The sequence below is a fragment of the Oncorhynchus tshawytscha genome, linkage group LG29 (assembly GCF_018296145.1).
Source record: "Oncorhynchus tshawytscha isolate Ot180627B linkage group LG29, Otsh_v2.0, whole genome shotgun sequence".
NCBI classification, from domain to species: Eukaryota; Metazoa; Chordata; class Actinopteri; order Salmoniformes; family Salmonidae; genus Oncorhynchus; species Oncorhynchus tshawytscha.
Window position 1 is genome coordinate 24669143 of NC_056457.1, and position 17109 is coordinate 24686251.

At 43.4% G+C, this 17109-nt stretch overlaps 1 protein-coding gene across 4 annotated transcripts in view; it reads left to right on the plus strand.

Moving 5' to 3' along the window:
• The first annotated feature begins 259 nt into the window (after positions 1–259).
• LOC112247514 (SH3 domain-containing kinase-binding protein 1-like) overlaps positions 260–17109 on the plus strand; it is a 31296-nt gene continuing 14446 nt past the window's right edge. For 2 of the 4 annotated variants that reach the window (XM_024416305.2, XM_024416307.2), the window contains exons 1-5: positions 261–704; positions 2107–2264; positions 12119–12221; positions 14814–14920; positions 16692–16836. In XM_024416305.2, coding sequence (XP_024272073.1) covers positions 701–704; positions 2107–2264; positions 12119–12221; positions 14814–14920; positions 16692–16836 — 517 coding nt within the window. In that variant the 5' untranslated portion in view covers positions 261–700. Of the gene's footprint in view, positions 705–2106; positions 2265–12118; positions 12222–14813; positions 14921–16691; positions 16837–17109 lie in introns of all 4 variants that reach the window. The other 2 variants (XM_024416308.2, XM_024416306.2) reach the window with 2 other exon arrangements.

The following is a 17109-nucleotide window of genomic DNA, read 5'->3' on the forward strand; positions in this document are numbered from 1 at the left end:
TGATAAGTTTCATCGATATTTCTCGTAATTTTTTCTCTTAATTTGACAAGGATTAAGAAGGATTTACCAGTAGATTTGATTCACGATGATGACTGCTAGCTGAGATTGTGAAAGTAAGATGTTGACATGATCAGTCCAATCAAAGCTACTGTACATATAACGTGACTTGACGTCATTTCTGTGGCCAATGACCTTGAGCCTTTTTGGAAGGGCACTTTTAATATAACTCTATGATAGGACCCAAAGGCCTGACATTTTGGATCTCTACCCTTACTAAAGGACTGAAGCTAGCCTCTGCCCAACCTGCCCTGAATGACGGATCGCCACTGTATAGGCCTGTAAACAATTAAATCGTTTGTGTATCTGGAACGCACCCAATCTTTTGGCGGAAGATTCGCAATTTCTCGCGATATTTTTTGTACTGACGTGGTACGCAGCTCAGGGCAAAGAGAAAGCGAGCGCGCAGTTCTTTCTGTACATCAGTGGTTTTCCGCTATCTTGATTGGTGTGTGGTGTGATAAGGGGATAAAGCGGAAGGAATATGGTTCCATCTCACGTCCCTCCGGCTGCAGCGCTGTCATAACGGAGTTTTCGTGCGGGCGGCTGGGGCTTGTACTCGGTCCACGGAATAACCAGGATTCCTGCCTTTCCCGTTTAACACGGTAGTCCCTGCAGCAGTAGCTGAGCGTCACGGGAACAGATGGGTGAGTTGAGACAAGATGATTAAAAAAAATTTAAACCTTTGTGATGCGTCAATTTATAGTTGTAACAGTAGAAAACCAAAACACAACTGGACACACCTGGATACTTTACAGTACAGATGCTGAATGTAGTCTAAACTATGTTTTCGTTAGCTGCGTGTCCTGATGACCATAACGCGATGCTTAGGCGGGGAATTTGCGTGTGTGTTGCGAGTACAGCAGACAGTAAGAAGACATTGATGTGCGACAGATGTTGACACGTTTACATTTTTATTCTCCGTCCTCTCTCTTCCCCTATCTCGCTCTTCCTCTCCCCGTTGTTGCGCGAATATAGCCTGAGTTTAAATGGGTTTAGTTGTAGAGTTCCTAATAGGTAGTGTAGATCCCTCCAGGTAAACCCCAGGGAGAAGTGAGGGGAGAGAGGAGGGGAAGGACCGGAAGAGAAAACCGCTTCATGATCTTCACTGTAATACAGACTGAGATAGCAGCTGTTGTGTAGATAGGCCAGATGTCCCCTCCTCTTCCTCCTCTATTATTTCAATCCTCTCTTCTTCTCCTTTCTTCATTCTATTCCTGTAGTGGCTGTATAAGCCACCCCCCTAGTTGTGACCAATAATATACTCATTCACAGATACACACAGACACCACCTGGCACCACCAGTTGGAGTCCTGGTCCCCATGGTAACCAGACACCTCAGCAGCACCTCCATGGGGATTGTTATTGGTGGCCAGCTGACATATGAATATTCATCATTATTGTGTGTGTGATCTACTACTGAGTTGGGAGTGTATTATGTCTGCAGGCATAGTTGGTACACTCCTATGGTTCCTCTGTTCTTTCTCTCAGTACAGAGAGGCACAGGGTAGATGAGGATAGACAGGGAGAGAATGAGAGGCTGTTTTAGGGGTTGGGAGCTAGGAGGAGGGGGATTGAGTCATAGCAGTCCTCCGTCTCATTCCACCATTCTCGTAGTTACATCCCCACCACCACCCACACAACTATGACCGCGATCTGTGTATTTGTGTGTCCTTTTACAAACTGAGGTATTCTCTTTGGGCGCATTCCTGACTTGGAATGCAAACACAGCTCAACTATTGCGGAAATCAAATAACATTTTATTGGTCACGTACACGGTTTAGCAGGTGTTATGGCGGGGCAGTGAAATGCTTATCTTCCTATTATCTTCCTAGACCTTATCAATCAATGCAGTAAATGACTACAATTCAAACTTTATTTTTTTTAAACAGGAACTAAATGATGCATTCATGTCAATCAAAAACTTGATGACTTCGGCACAGATCTCTCACATTAAGATTCAGGCTTAAGTTTGTTAGCCATTAGTCATAAATTGTTTGTCTTTTCTCTCTTGTCTCTCTTTCTCTCTGTCTCTGTGTGTGTTTCCAGTGGAGGCGGTGGTAGAGTTTGACTATGAGGCTCAACAGGAGGATGAGTTGAGTCTGCGTGTCGGTGACATCATCATTAAGGTAACCAAGGATGACGGAGGATGGTGGAAAGGAGAGATAGACGGACGGAGGGGGCTGTTCCCAGACAACTTTGTCAGAGTGAGTAACAATTACAACACACACTCAAATCAATGTTGTTGTTCCCAAATTGTGTTTTAAGAGCATTGTACAACCAAGTGTTTAGGATCTGTAGCACTTTCTAAATGTGTCAATGCATTTAGAAAGTCAATGAAAATGCTTCACAGTGTTTTACCTTGTAAATACCTCAACATGTTTATTCACCGTAACACTTTTTAAACACATTAACATATCTATTCAGCACAAGGCGTTTTAGGTTTTAAAAACTAAACACTGGGGGTGAGGTTTTAACAGTGTAGGGTGTAAAGCACGGTTTGCATATTTCCCAGCATGCCTTTCAAGTGAATGTGAAAGACCCACCCATGACTGTGTTTGTTGGTGAGAGAGACATTGTTGTTGATTGCAAAAACTTGATTGACCATATGTGAACATGTTACTTTAAAAAAAAAATATATATATATATAACTTGGCCATAACTAAAGGCCATTCACATATTGTACATGTCATGAGGTGTTTAGTTATGACCTAGTTGTCCTCCATAATGTGTTCTGAAAATCTTTACTCATGGGCCACATCAGACCTGCAAATCACAGTACACTGGTTTGTGAAGTGATTAATAAATCTTGTTGGAATACAGATAGAGGGTGTATATCCAACAATTTCCCCCCCAAAAAATCATTTTTTCACTCAAGACATGGCATATGGGGGAGCAGTGAGATACTATTCTCGTCAATCATCTTGAAAGAAAACGTATAGTTAAAGATTGCACTATGCAGGAATCTCTCCACCATTTCCTGGTTGCTAGAATTCCAAAAGCTCTTCTAATTTCAGTTTATGTGGCAAAACAAACCGTAGAGAATCATTGTACTGTCTAAACCGCTCTGTAATATATATTTGCATAACCATTACTATTGTATTTTCAGCTGTTTGAAGCTGGTGTATAAAACTGAAAGTGAAATACGCAAAAAAAACTAAACTTAAGGACAAAGTGTAGAAATAGCGCACATAGAAGAGATCTACCTCTTCTTAGACTTGCTTTCATTGAGATCTATAACACACATTTCTATGTGAATTTGGTCGTTCCGCCTAAATAAAGTTACATATTGCGGCTTTTGAAAATTGGAAATCAACCAAAGGTCAAATGCTTTACTATCTAAAGGTTGCAAGTGCGTGGGCGATGGAGAGAAACAAAATGGTGCAGTTTAAGGCCATGTAGCGGAGGGGAGGGGGGGGGGGAGGGGGTGGGGGGGGCAGGAGTGATTGTCGTGGATGTTTGTGTGCACCTGCATGTTGTCGTTTTGTATGTGGATATTTTGTATTATAAAATATATATATATATATAATAAATAAAATATTAAAGCCAATATTTTTTCACCCAAACCTGCACTCAGAATGACTGCTGTGGTGAAGGGCTTAACAAACAATACTACCTTAACCCTCTTAACTGGAACCAACATCTCAGTAACGGGTGTAATAAATCCAACCCCTTACAGATTGGATTAGTTTAGAAAAATGGAAGTTATTTATCTTTGTATACAATCAAGTAATCAATCAATGTGCCTGAGGAAACATAGATATTAAAACAAACTATTCTAAAAAATCAACCTGCATTGAATGGAAACATTTCTTGAATCAAATGTCTTGTTCAGTTGTTGTGCTGAAATGTAGGTTTGATTGAATTTATTTGACAGTCTGTAAAATCCATACATAAGGGAGCTGCAGCTGGTGACGCCTCCACATACAATTGAAGGAAATCATCAAGGATAACACAATACATCTTAACAGCTTATTTCCATGGTGGTCCTTCTGAAGAGGGAAAGGTGGCAGACATTCCTAACACTGATCTGAATAGAAGGCATGGAAAGTCACATCCATTGCTATTGACTAAATCCATTCTTAACAGGACTATGGGGAAGTAAACAGTATTATTTAAAATGTGAACACTTAGGAGATGAAGGTGTTCTACTGGTTGGAAACTAACTGTAAGAAGCTGACTCGTGTTTAATCTTGCATTCTAAATGCTTGTGTTTAGTATGAGAACACCTATTGCCAAATCAAAATATCTAACGTTTAAGTTTTAAACACGTCACGTTTCATGTTTCATGTTTTTTTTTTTTACAGTGTAGCCTTAATGAACCTAATGACTGGTTCTGCGAATCTGTAAAGAACACAAACCTGTTCTTTGAATGTCCTGGATGGGAGACCAGATGCTGCAGCAAAAACACTGACACCAGTATCTAACAGTGGTGTGGTTGTGTGGTACGGGGGAAGCATCCACTTCCTTTCACAGTAGAGGAAGTAAAAATGACACAAGCAAACATGAACCCAGTGTTGTTGTGTGTTTCTTTAACCCTGAATGGTCAATGATAAAGTCGATCTAGAATAGAACAGACAAGATATTCATCTGCTGAATTGTTGCTCCTAAAAATCATTATTTAATTACTGTTGTGTTGAATGTCACTGCTCACTCAGATTACACTCACCTTGTGGTCAGTTTGTGAGTGCATGAGTCATGCATGTTATCATTCTCTTTTTCTTCCCAATAAAATGTGCATTTGTTCACTCCCCTCGTGGACTCAGATTACACTCACCCTGTGGTCAGTTTTAGGGATGAATATTTTCCAGAGAATCTCTCAGGTTTCAACACCAGGAATAATACATATTATGCCGAGCGTCCCGAGAAATAACTATCTGTAAGGTCTCCCAGTCGAGCAGTGAATTTCAACCACAAAGACCAGGGAGGTTTTCCAATGACATGCAAAGAAGGGCCCCTATTGGTAGATGGGTGTAACAAAAAAAAGCAGACATTGAATGTCCGTTTGAGCATGGTGAAGTTATTAACTACACTTTGGATGGTGTCTCAATACACCCAGTCATTACAAAGATAGACGTCCTTCCTAACTCAGTTTGCAGAGAGGAAGGAAACCACTCCGGGATATGAAGATGAGGCCAATGGTGACTTTAAAACAGTTGCAGTGTTGAATGGCTGTGATAGGAGAAAACTGAGGATGGATCAACAACATTGTACTTATTACTCCAGAATACTAACCTAACTGACAGAGTGAAAAGGAAAGCCTGGTTGTCTGCTTTCTACCAGGCACTGGGAGATGAATTCTCCTTTCAGCAAGACAATAACCTGATGCAGGAAAAAGGAAACCACACACTGCTCTTGATAGTATCACTGGTCTTTAATAAGCTTGAGTATCGGCCTCACAGCCTTCATCAGAGCTTTTGTGAATTTCTTAAAATTAGCACCCTTATGTAGACCTAGCCCCACCCACATCCGTGCACACATCGAAAGGGGTTGGAGGCAAAGGAAAAACAAATAAGTGCTACCATATGCATTTCATATATATTAGAATAAAGTGTGGAAAACCACAATGAGAACAACCACGTCTGTAAAACCACTGAGGACATAGCAAGTTTTCATTCATCGTTGGGTACATCGACGATAAACAGAGTAATCTTAAATAGGGACATAACTCATGTTCAAATTCACAACATAACATTTCATCATTAAGTCCTTTAGGAAATAAAGTCTGGAGGTTGAAAATCCCAAAGCATTCTCTTTTACTCAAGTATTATTAATATCACCTCCCCTGTCTGAAATCTTAACTTTCTCTATGCCACAAAATCTAAAGGTAGAAATGTCATGCTTTAGGTCATTAAAATGTACTGCGACTGGATAATCCCTGTCGTTTCTCCTGATTGAACTTTTATGTTCACTAATTCTCTGTTTGAGAGAACGAGAGGTTTTACTGACATAGCAGAGCCCACATGGACATTTAATAATGTAAATAACATGGGTGGTGGGACACCTAATAATGTAATATATTTGGAACCGTTTTCCTGTGTGTGGGTGGCAGAAATATTCACACTTCATCATATTGTTGCACTGTGTGCATCCTCTGCATTTATAGCTACCATTTGGAAGAGGGCGTAAAAGAGCCTGGCTGGTTTTCTTTTGTGGCTGGCAGTTGGCATGAACCAATTTATTGCGTAAATTGCGACCTCGCCTATACACGTGGTAGATTTTTAAAATCAGCCGGCAAAGCTGGGTCCGATGATAAAATATGCCAGTGTTTCTTGACCACATCTCCCAGTTTCTTGAGCACATCTCCCAGTTTTCGCGAGTTCAAAGTATATGTCATTGTGAACATTACAGAGTGTTCTTTAGCTTAGGTTGTCTTTTTTTGTAGCTGTTCATCTCGTGTTTTTCCCAAAGCCAAATGAAGAGCTTCATCCACACATTGTGACGAATAGCCTCTTCTTAGAAACCTAATGCACATCTCCGCTGCTTTTTCTAGAGATAATTAGTTTTAATAGGTGTAATAGTAAAGACAATAGGCAGCTGGTGAGTTTCAAGTTTGGGGAAGCTTCCAATTTATCCTACCATTTCTACCGTTCTTTTATATGCACATTTTTGTGGAACAGTTTCATTTCAATAATAACATTTTATTTTCTCAGTCATTGTCACGTGATTAATCATAAAAATCTGAAATAAAATGATAAAAATGTCAAAGTTCAAATTGAACTGAGGTGAGAGCAGCAGCCTCTGCCACATGAACACATTGATACACTGTGATCCATTGGCGGCTAAAGAAATGAGCTCATAGAACTCCGAGACAGCCTATAGGCCAATGTAGCAGTAGGCCTGTAACCTCCATCTCAACTAAGTAAAGCTGACAAATAAAAACAGTAGAAAATAACCTGATAAATTCTGCTTCTTTCAATCACAATCATCTCTCTTCTCCACCTGTCTGCCTCCCTTTCTATCTGTCTTGACCTGAGCTATTGTTAGTGAACTGCAACATTGTATCAACTGGCCTATTCTGGGCCCTCAGTTTCCCACCCAGTGAGCTCTAGACAGACATTAAATATTAAATTAAATAACATTTCCACTGGCTATATGGGGTCAACAGATCATGATATTTTACTCTTTCACACCGAGGCTTGGTGATTATTGAGGCCGGGAGTGTTACAAATATTTTTTAAATACTGAGGAACTATAATTTGCAATGGATGTAAAGAAAGAAAGAAAGAAAAAATTCTGACTTTGTTTCCGATGTGTGAGTTGAAAACCATACTGAGAACCTCAGTTTATTAGTGGTGGATGTGGTGAGTTAAGACAAATGGGCACCCTGCTGTATTTGCATGCCGCAGGCCAGGTAGGCTCTAAATATACGTGTTCAGGGGCACTCGCTCCCTCAACGTTACCACGACAGGGGAACACATACTCATTGCTCACCGAGCGCTCCAAACAAAAGGCAATGACAAGATTGACAAAACCAAAACTTGTTTCTCACAAGTTTAGAAGGTTGTGAACTCTGCAAACAATGTTTCCACTCTGAGAATGAGACCTGGCGAATTACTGTAATTAAGACATGCATTGATAGAAGTGTATGTAACCATATGATGAGAGAATAACAGTACATTTACTCGGCTTACGTGAGTCATATGTAATGGGGAATTGATACAAAAATGTACCATCAAAGGGCAAAGAATTCACACAATGTATGGGCAAGAATTGGCGGTAGACAGCTGAGCACAGTCTGGAGAGCTGCAACATATTCACCACACACAGGTCTGCACATTATACCGCTAGAACAGCATTGTACTTATACTGGACAGATTTGGGTAAGAGTGAGCCCTGTCACTTTTTCCTTTTCCTGTCTGCTAAAACTACATCACCGGAGAAAGCATCTCAGCGAGTGAAACAGCACCCCTCTACATATAGACCATGTATCTCGGCCTGGGCAGAAATAGTATGACATGCTATACTATTTTGGTCCAGACAGCATTAGATACAGTATATGGTCTACACATTCTGAGATGTAAATGTAAAAATGTCTAAAAACATCTTTTCACGTTGTCATTATGGGGTATTGTGTGTAGATGGATGAGAGAGAAATTCAATGAATACATTTTAAATTCAGGCTGTGACAACAAAGTGTGAAGTAAGTCAGGGGGTATATTCTTTCAGAAGGCTCTGTATGGTCACTATGGCGGGGTTCTCCCCAAACAAGCTGCACCACCTTGTCGGCTTCGCTGTGCCAAGAATTACAAATGTTATGATTCTCTTCTGCCATCTTTCTGAAGTGTGCACTTGTTTACCTCCATCTCATGAATAGAAAAGAGGACTTAATGGCCATGTCCTCTTATAATCTCCACCTGGCACAGCAAGAATAGGCCACCTCTCAGAGCCTGGTTCCTCTATAGGTTTCTTCCTAGGTTCCTGCCTTGCTAGGGTTTTTCCTAGCCACCGTGTATCTGCATTGCTTGCTGTTTGGGATTTTAGGCTGGGGTTCTATATAAGCACTTTGTGACATTTTCTGATGTTAAAAAGGGTTTTATAAATACATTTGATTTTGATTTATGATTTGTTTTGGTATTCATAAAGCATCTCAGAGCAGAGTGCTGATCTTTAGATCATAATGAATGACATTACATGGACAGAGTGTACCTGATCCTAGATCAGCACTCCTAGTCTGTAATGCTTTATGGATATTGGCCCTGCTGGTATGTTGGTGCTAGGCTGGAACAAAAACCTGTTAAAAAAACTGCTTTCCAGGAACAGGGTTGGAAAATGTTCATCTCAGAGGAAGAGAGTTTGTCTAGATGTGTCCCATGACAGTAACATTCTGTGTGTGTGTGTGTGTGTACAGTCGTGGCCAAAAGTTTTGAGAACAACACCAATATTAATTTTCACAAAGTCTTCTGCCTCAGTGTCTTTAGATATTTTTGTCAGATGTTACTATGTAATACTGAAGTATTATTACAAGCATTTCACAAGTGCCAAAGGCTTTTATTGACAATTACATGAAGTTGATACAGAGTCAATATTTGCAGTGTTGACCCTTCTTTTTCAAGACCTCAGTGATCCGACCTGGCATGTTATCAATTAACTTCTGGACCACATCCTGACTGATGGCAGCCCATTCTTGCACAATCAATGCTTTGAGTTTGTCAGAATTTGTGGGGTTTTGTTTGTCCACCCGCCTCTTGAGGATTGACCACAAAATCTCAATGGGATTAAGGTCTGGGGAGTTTCCTGGCCATGGACCCAAAATATTGATGTTTTGTTCCCCGAGCCACTTAGTTATCACTTTTGCCTTCTGGCAAGGCGCTCCATCATGCTGGAAAAGGCATTGTTCGTCACCAAACTGTTCCTGGATGGTTGGGAGAAGTTACTCTCGGGAGATGTGTTGGTACCATTCTTTATTCATGGCTGTGTTAGGCAAAATTGTGAGGGAGCCCACTCCCTTGGCTGAGAAGCAACCCCACACATGAATGGTCTCAGGATGCTTTACTGTTGGCATATGACACAGGACTGATGATAGCGCTCACCTTGTCTTCTCCGGAGAAGCTTTTTTCCGGATGCCCCAAACAATCGGAAAGGGGATTCATCAGAGAAAATTACTTTACCCCAGTCCTCAGCAGTCCAATCCCTGTACCTTTTGCAGAATATCAGTCTGTCCCTGATGTTTTTCCTGGAGAGAAGTGGCTTCTTTGCTGCCCTTCTTGACACCAGGCCATCCTTCAAAAGTCTTCGCCTTACTGTGCGTGCAGATGCACTCACACCTGCCTGCTGCCATTCCTGAGCAAGCTCTGTACTGGTGGTGCCCCGATCCCGCAGCTGAATCAACTTTTTAGGAGACGGTCCTGGCACTTGCTGGACTTTCTTGGGCACCCTGAAGCCTTCTTCACAACAATTGATGATTTAGGTGCAATCTTACTGGCAGCAATATCCTTGCCTATGAAGCACTTGATGACGGCACGTATTTCCTTGCAGGTAACCATGGTAGACAGAGGAAGAGCAATGATTCCAAGCACCACCCTCCTTTTGAAGCTTCCAGTCTGTTATTCGAACTCAATCAGCATGACAGAATGATCTCCAGCCTTGTCCTCGTCAACACTCACACCTGTGTTAACGAGAGAATCACTGACATGATGTCAGCTGGTCCTTTTGTGGCAGGGCGGAAATGCATTGGAAATGTTTTTTGGGCATTCTGTTCATTTGGATGGCAAAAGTGACTTTGCAATTAATTGTAATTCATCTGATCACTCTTATATGCAAATTGCCATCATACAAACTGAGGCAGCAGACTTTGTTAAAATTAATATTTGTGTCATTCTCAAAACCTTTGGCCATGACTGTACAGTAAGCAGGTGTTTCCTGTTCTGACATTGCAAATCTGTTCCTCTTCCTTTTGTTATATCAGTTTGGTTTCCTTCTATAGAGAAACGCACTCACTTATACTCTGACACACTCAGGTGTGCTTGTGAATGTGTGTGTGTTATTGCGTCAGTCTGTTAGCTGCAGAGCAGGGATTATGAAACTGCATCCTGACGAATGCATTAAAGAACTGGGAAATATACAGCCGTGTGTGTGAATAAAAAGGCTGTGTATGTTGCAGCTGTAGGGCAATGCTGACGAACACACAGTAACTCGGGGAGGGCAATGCTGACGAACACACAGTAACTTGGGTAGGGCAATGCTGACGAACACACAGTAACTCGGGTAGGGCAATGCTGACGAACACACAGTAACTCTGGTAGGGCAATGCTGACGAACACACAGTAACTCGGGTAGGGGCTGACGAACACACAGTAACTCGGGTAGGGCAATGCTGACGAACACACAGTAACTCGGGTAGGGCAATGCTGACGAACACACAGTAACTCGGGTAGGGAAATGCTGATGAACACACAGTAACTCTGGTAGGGCAATGCTGACGAACACACAGTAACTCGGGTAGGGCAATGCTGACGAACACACAGTAACTCGGGTAGGGAAATGCTGACGAACACACAGTAACTCGGGTAGGGCAATGCTGACGAACACACAGTAACTCGGGTAGGGCAATGCTGACGAACACACAGTAACTCGGGTAGGGAAATGCTGACGAACACACAGTAACTCTGGTAGGGAAATGCTGACGAACACACAGTAACTCGGGTAGGGCAATGCTGACGAACACACAGTAACTTGGGTAGGGCAATGCTGACGAACACACAGTAACTTGGGTAGGGCAATGCTGACGAACACACAGTAACTCGGGTAGGGCAATGCTGACGAACACACAGTAACTCGGGTAGGGCAATGCTGACGAACACACAGTAACTCGGGTAGGGCAATGCTGACGAACACACAGTAACTCGGGTAGGGCAATGCTGATGAACACACAGTAACTCGGGTAGGGCAATGCTGACGAACACACAGTAACTCGGGTAGGGGCGAACACACAGTAACTCGGGTAGGGCAATGCTGAACACACAGTAACTCTGGTAGGGCAATGCTGACGAACACACAGTAACTCTGGTAGGGCAATGCTGACGAACACACAGTAACTCGGGTAGGGCAATGCTAACGAACACACAGTAACTCTGGTAGGGCAATGCTGACGAACACACAGTAACTCGGGTAGGGCAATGCTGACGAACACACAGTAACTCTGGTAGGGCAATGCTGACGAACACACAGTAACTCTGGTAGGGCAATGCTGACGAACACACAGTAACTCGGGTAGGGCAATGCTAACGAACACACAGTAACTCTGGTAGGGCAATGCTGACGAACACACAGTAACTCGGGTAGGGCAATGCTGACGAACACACAGTAACTCAGGTCTTGTGTGTCCTGTGATAGTTTCCATAAGAAAAAAAGGGCAAGACACAATAACTGCATTAGCGTTTGTGGACATGAAGTTAGGGGTGTGTGTGTGTGTATTCCTCTTCCTGCTCATAAAGGGTTAGGTGACTCGGGTTACAGACATTTTATCCATTACCATGACTTCAGCACCTGATAAATAGATGGGAGACAAGATACACAGAGGTACAAAACAAACATTCAAACTCTCTCTCTCTCTCTCCAGGAGATGAAGAAGGAGGTGAAGAGAGCAGCGGGTCCTAAATCTGATTTGTCCAATGGCAGTACAAGCCCTGTACCTGAGCCTGACCTACGACCAGCCAGGAAAGGTACCCCCCCCCTTCACACACACATCCTTAGGTAGATTAATGTCCCCCTGCTCATACACAGATCCTATTAGAGTGATAGGCATTAGTGTCAGGTTATCCTTTGTCCTTCACACACACGTGCACACATTCCTGGTACTACCGTTCACTAAAGGAATTATTCACAATATTAACAGTACTATATATATACATACAGTTGAAGTCGGAAGTTTACATACACTTAGGTTGGAGTCATTAAAACTTGTTTTTCAACCACTCCACACATTTATTGATAACAAACTATAGTTTAGGCAAGTTGGTTAGGACATCTACTTTGTGCATGACACAAGTAATTTTTTCCAACAATTGTTTACAGACAGATTATTTCACCTATAATTCACTGTATTACAATTCCAGTGGGTCAGAAGTTTACATACACTATGTTGACTACCTTTTTAAACAGCTTGGAAAATTCCAGAAAATGATGTCATGGCTTTAGAAGCTTCTGATATGCTAATTAACATTATTTGAGTCAATTTGAGGTGTACCTGTGGATGTATTTTAAGGCCTACCTTCAAACTCAGTGCCTCTTTGCTTAATATCATGGGAAAATCAAAAGAAATCAGCCAAGACTTCAGAAAAAAATACCCCTCAGGCAGGAGACGTGTTCTGCCTCCTAGAGATGAACGTACTTTGGTGCGAAAAGTGCAAATCAATCCCAGAACAACAGCAAAGGACCTTGTGAAGATGCTGGAGGAAACTGGCACAAAAGTATCTATATCCACAGTAAAACGAGTCCTATATCGGCATAACCTGAAAGGCCGCTCAGCAAGGAAGAAGCCACTGCTCCAAAACCGCCATAAAACAGCTACGGTTTGCAACTGCACATGGGGACAAATATCATACTTTTTGGAGAAATGTCCTCTGGTCTGATGAAACAAAAATAGAACTGTTTGCCAATAATGACCATTGTTATGTTTGGAGGAAAAAGGGGGAGGCTTGCAAGCCGAAGAACACCATCCCAACTGTGAAGCACGGGGGTGGCAGCATCATGTTGTGGAGGTGCTTTGCTGCAGGAGGGACTGGTGCACTTCACAAAATAGATGGCAAGGAAAATGATGTGGATATATTGAAGCAACATCTCAAGACATCAGTCAGGAAGTTAAAGCTTGGTCGCAAATGGGTCTTCCAAATGGACAATGACCCCAAGCATACTTCCAAAGTTGTGGCAAAATGTCTTAAGGACAGCAAAGTCAATGTATTGGAGTGGCCATCACAAAGCCCTGACCTCAATCCTATAGAATATTTGCGGGCAGAACTGAAAAGGCGTGTGCAAGCAAGGCCTACAAACCTGCCTCAGTTACACCAGAATGGGCCAAAATGTACCCATTGTTGGAAGCTTGTGGAAGGCTACCCGAAATGTTTGACCCAAGTTAAACAATTTAAAGGCAATGCTACCAAATACTAATTGAGTGTATGTAAACTTCTGACCCACTGGCAATGTGATGAAAGAAAGAAATACTGAAATAATTATCTCTACTATTATTCTGACATTTCACATTCTTAAAATAAAGTGGTGATCCTAACTGACCTCTGACAGGGAATTTTTACTAGGATTAAATGTCAGGAATTGTTAAACTGAGTTTAAATGTATTTGGCTAAGGTGTATGTAAACGTACGACTTCAACGGTAAACAGTACCAGTCATGAGTTTGGACACACCTACTCATTCCAGGGTTTTTCTTTATTTTTACTATTTTCTACATTGTAGAATAATAGTGAAGACAAACTATGAAATAACACATGGATTCATGTAGTAACCAAAAAAAGTGTTCAACCAATAAATAAATAAATTATATTTGAGATTCTTCAAAGTAGCCACCCTTTGCCTTGAAGACAGCTTTGCACACTCTTGGCATTCTCTCAACCAGCTTCTTGAGGTAGTCACCTGGAATGCATTTGAGTTAACAGGTGTGCCTTGTTAAAAGTTAATTTGTGGAATTTCTTTCCTTCTTAATGCAATCAGTTGTGTTGTGATTGACTGATCTTCATGTCTTAAAAGTAATGATGGACTGTCATTTCTCTTTGCTTTGTTTGAGCTGTTCCTGCCATAATATGGACTTGGTCTTTTACCAAATAAAGCTGTCTTCTGTATAGCACCCCTACCTTGTCACATCACAACTGATTGGCTCAAATTCATTAAGAAGGAAAGAAATTCTACAAATTACCTTTTTAAGAAAGCACACCTGTTAATTGAAATGCATTCCAGGTGGCTACGTCATTAAGCTGGTTGATAGAATGTGTAAAGCTGTCATCAAGGCAAAAGGTGGCTGTTGAAGAATCTCAAATATAAAATATATTCTTTAACACTTTTTTGGTTACTACATGATTCCACATGTGTTATTTCATATTTGATGTCTTCACTATTATTCTACAATGTAGAAAATAATAAAAATATAGAAAAACCCTTTAATGAGTAGGTGTTCTAAAACTTTGGACCGGTAGTGTGTGTGTATATGTATATATAATGTTAGTATGTGTGCAGTGGGCAACAAATAATATTTGTGAACATAATAAATAGTTAAATGATATACTAGTGTGTGTGTGTGTGTTCCAGGAGATCAGACCCACCAGAGGAGGTGTAAGGCTTCCTTCAGCTATGTTCCCCAGAACGAGGATGAGTTAGAGCTGAAGATAGGAGATGTCATCCACATACTGGGGGAGGTGAGAGGGGAGGCTGACATACTGGGGGAGGTGAGAGGGGAGGCTGACATACTAGGGGAGGTGAGAGGGGAGGCTGACATACTGGGGGAGGTGAGAGGGGAGGCTGACATACTGGGGGAGGTGAGAGGGGAGGCTGACATACTGGGGGAGGTGAGAGGGGAGGCTGACATACTGGGGAGGCTGGGGAGGTGAGAGGGGAGGCTGACATACTGGGGGAGGTGAGAGGGGAGGCTGACATACTGGGGAGGCTGACATACTGGGGGAGGTGAGAGGGGAGGCTGACATACTGGGGGAGGTGAGAGGGGAGGCTGACATACTGGGAGAGGGGAGGCTGACATACTGGGGGAGGTGAGAGGGGAGGCTGACACTGGGGGAGGTGAGAGGGGAGGCTGACATACAGGGGAGGTGAGAGGGGAGGCTGACATACTGGGGAGGTGAGAGGGGAGGCTGACATACTGGGGGAGGTGAGAGGGGAGGCTGACATACTGGGGAGGTGAGAGGGGAGGCTGACATACTGGGGAGGTGAGAGGGGAGGCTGACATACTGGGGGAGGTGAGAGGGGAGGCTGACATACTGGGGGAGGCTGACATACTGGGGGAGGTGAGAGGGGAGGCTGACATACTGGGGAGGCTGACATACTGGGGGAGGTGAGAGGGGAGGCTGACATACTGGGGGAGGTGAGAGGGGAGGCTGACATACTGGGAGAGGGGAGGCTGACATACTGGGGGAGGTGAGAGGGGAGGCTGACATACTGGGGGAGGTGAGAGGGGAGGCTGACATACTGGGGGAGGTGAGAGGGGAGGCTGACATACAGGGGGAGGTGAGAGGGGAGGCTGACATACTGGGGGAGAGGGGAGGCTGACATACTGGGGAGGTGAGAGGGGAGGCTGACATACTGGGGGAGGTGAGAGGGGAGGCTGACATACTGGGGGAGGTGAGAGGGGAGGCTGACATACTGGGGGAGGTGAGAGGGGAGGCTGACATACTGGGGGAGGTGAGGGGGAGGCTGACATACTGGGGGAGGTGAGAGGGGAGGCTGAGGGGGAGGTGAGAGGGGAGGCTGACATACTGGGGGAGGTGAGAGGGGAGGCTGACATACTGGGGGGAGGTGAGGTGAGGGAGGCTGAAATACTGGGGGAGGCTGACAGGGGGGGAGGGGAGGCTGACATACTGGGGGAGGGGAGGCTGACATACTGGGGGAGATGAGAGGGGAGGCTGACATACTGGGGGAGGTGAGAGGGGAGGCTCACTGTGTGTTTGGGTGTGTGTCGTTTTCAACTTTTTCTTTACTGTAGTAACTTCCCCCTCTGGTGGCCACATGACAGATCTGTTAAACCACATTATAATACTGTAGTGACCCTGTGTTCACAGTCATGTATATTAGCTCCTCCACGGGAGCTAGCTGTCTTACACCATGGAGAGCATGCAGGTCTCCCGACCAGAACCTTGTGCTTTCAATGTTCATCTTCAGACAACTTCACTCTCCCTTCCTGTTTCATTACAATATTGACGTGTGTGTTCAGGTGGAGGAGGGCTGGTGGGAGGGCAGTCTGAACGGTAAGACAGGGATGTTTCATGTGTTCAGGTGGAGGAGGGCTGGTGGGAGGGCAGTCTGAATGGTAAGACAGGGATGTTTCATGTGTTCAGGTGGAGGAGGGCTGGTGGGAGGGCAGTCTGAACGGTAAGACAGGGATGTTTCATGTGTTCAGGTGGAGGAGGGCTGGTGGGAGGGCAGTCTGAACGGTAAGACAGGGATGTTCATTGTGTTCAGGTGGAGGAGGGCTGGTGGCAGGGCAGTCTGAACGGTAAGACAGGGATGTTTCCCTCCAACTTCACCAGAGAGCTGGAGGACACGCCCCCTTCACTAGACACATCCACTAGGTCATCACAAGAGGAGCTACGCAGCAACAAGACCAGTGAGTCACGCACTCATCACAGCCATGCATAAACCATCACTAGCTAGGTTTTCATCCAATTGGTGACAGATTTTCATGCGAATATTCTAAAATCTGCATAAAGTAAATACGCGCATTTCCCACCAGTGGTGTGCTTCCACCAAAGAGACATGTTACGGATAAAAATCAGTGCGTGATGAGGTAGTGCACACAAAAAGTCATTTATATTTTCACATACCGAATAAAAATTCTTAAATTCAATGTGTTTCTATCGCATTTTCAACTCTACTCCAG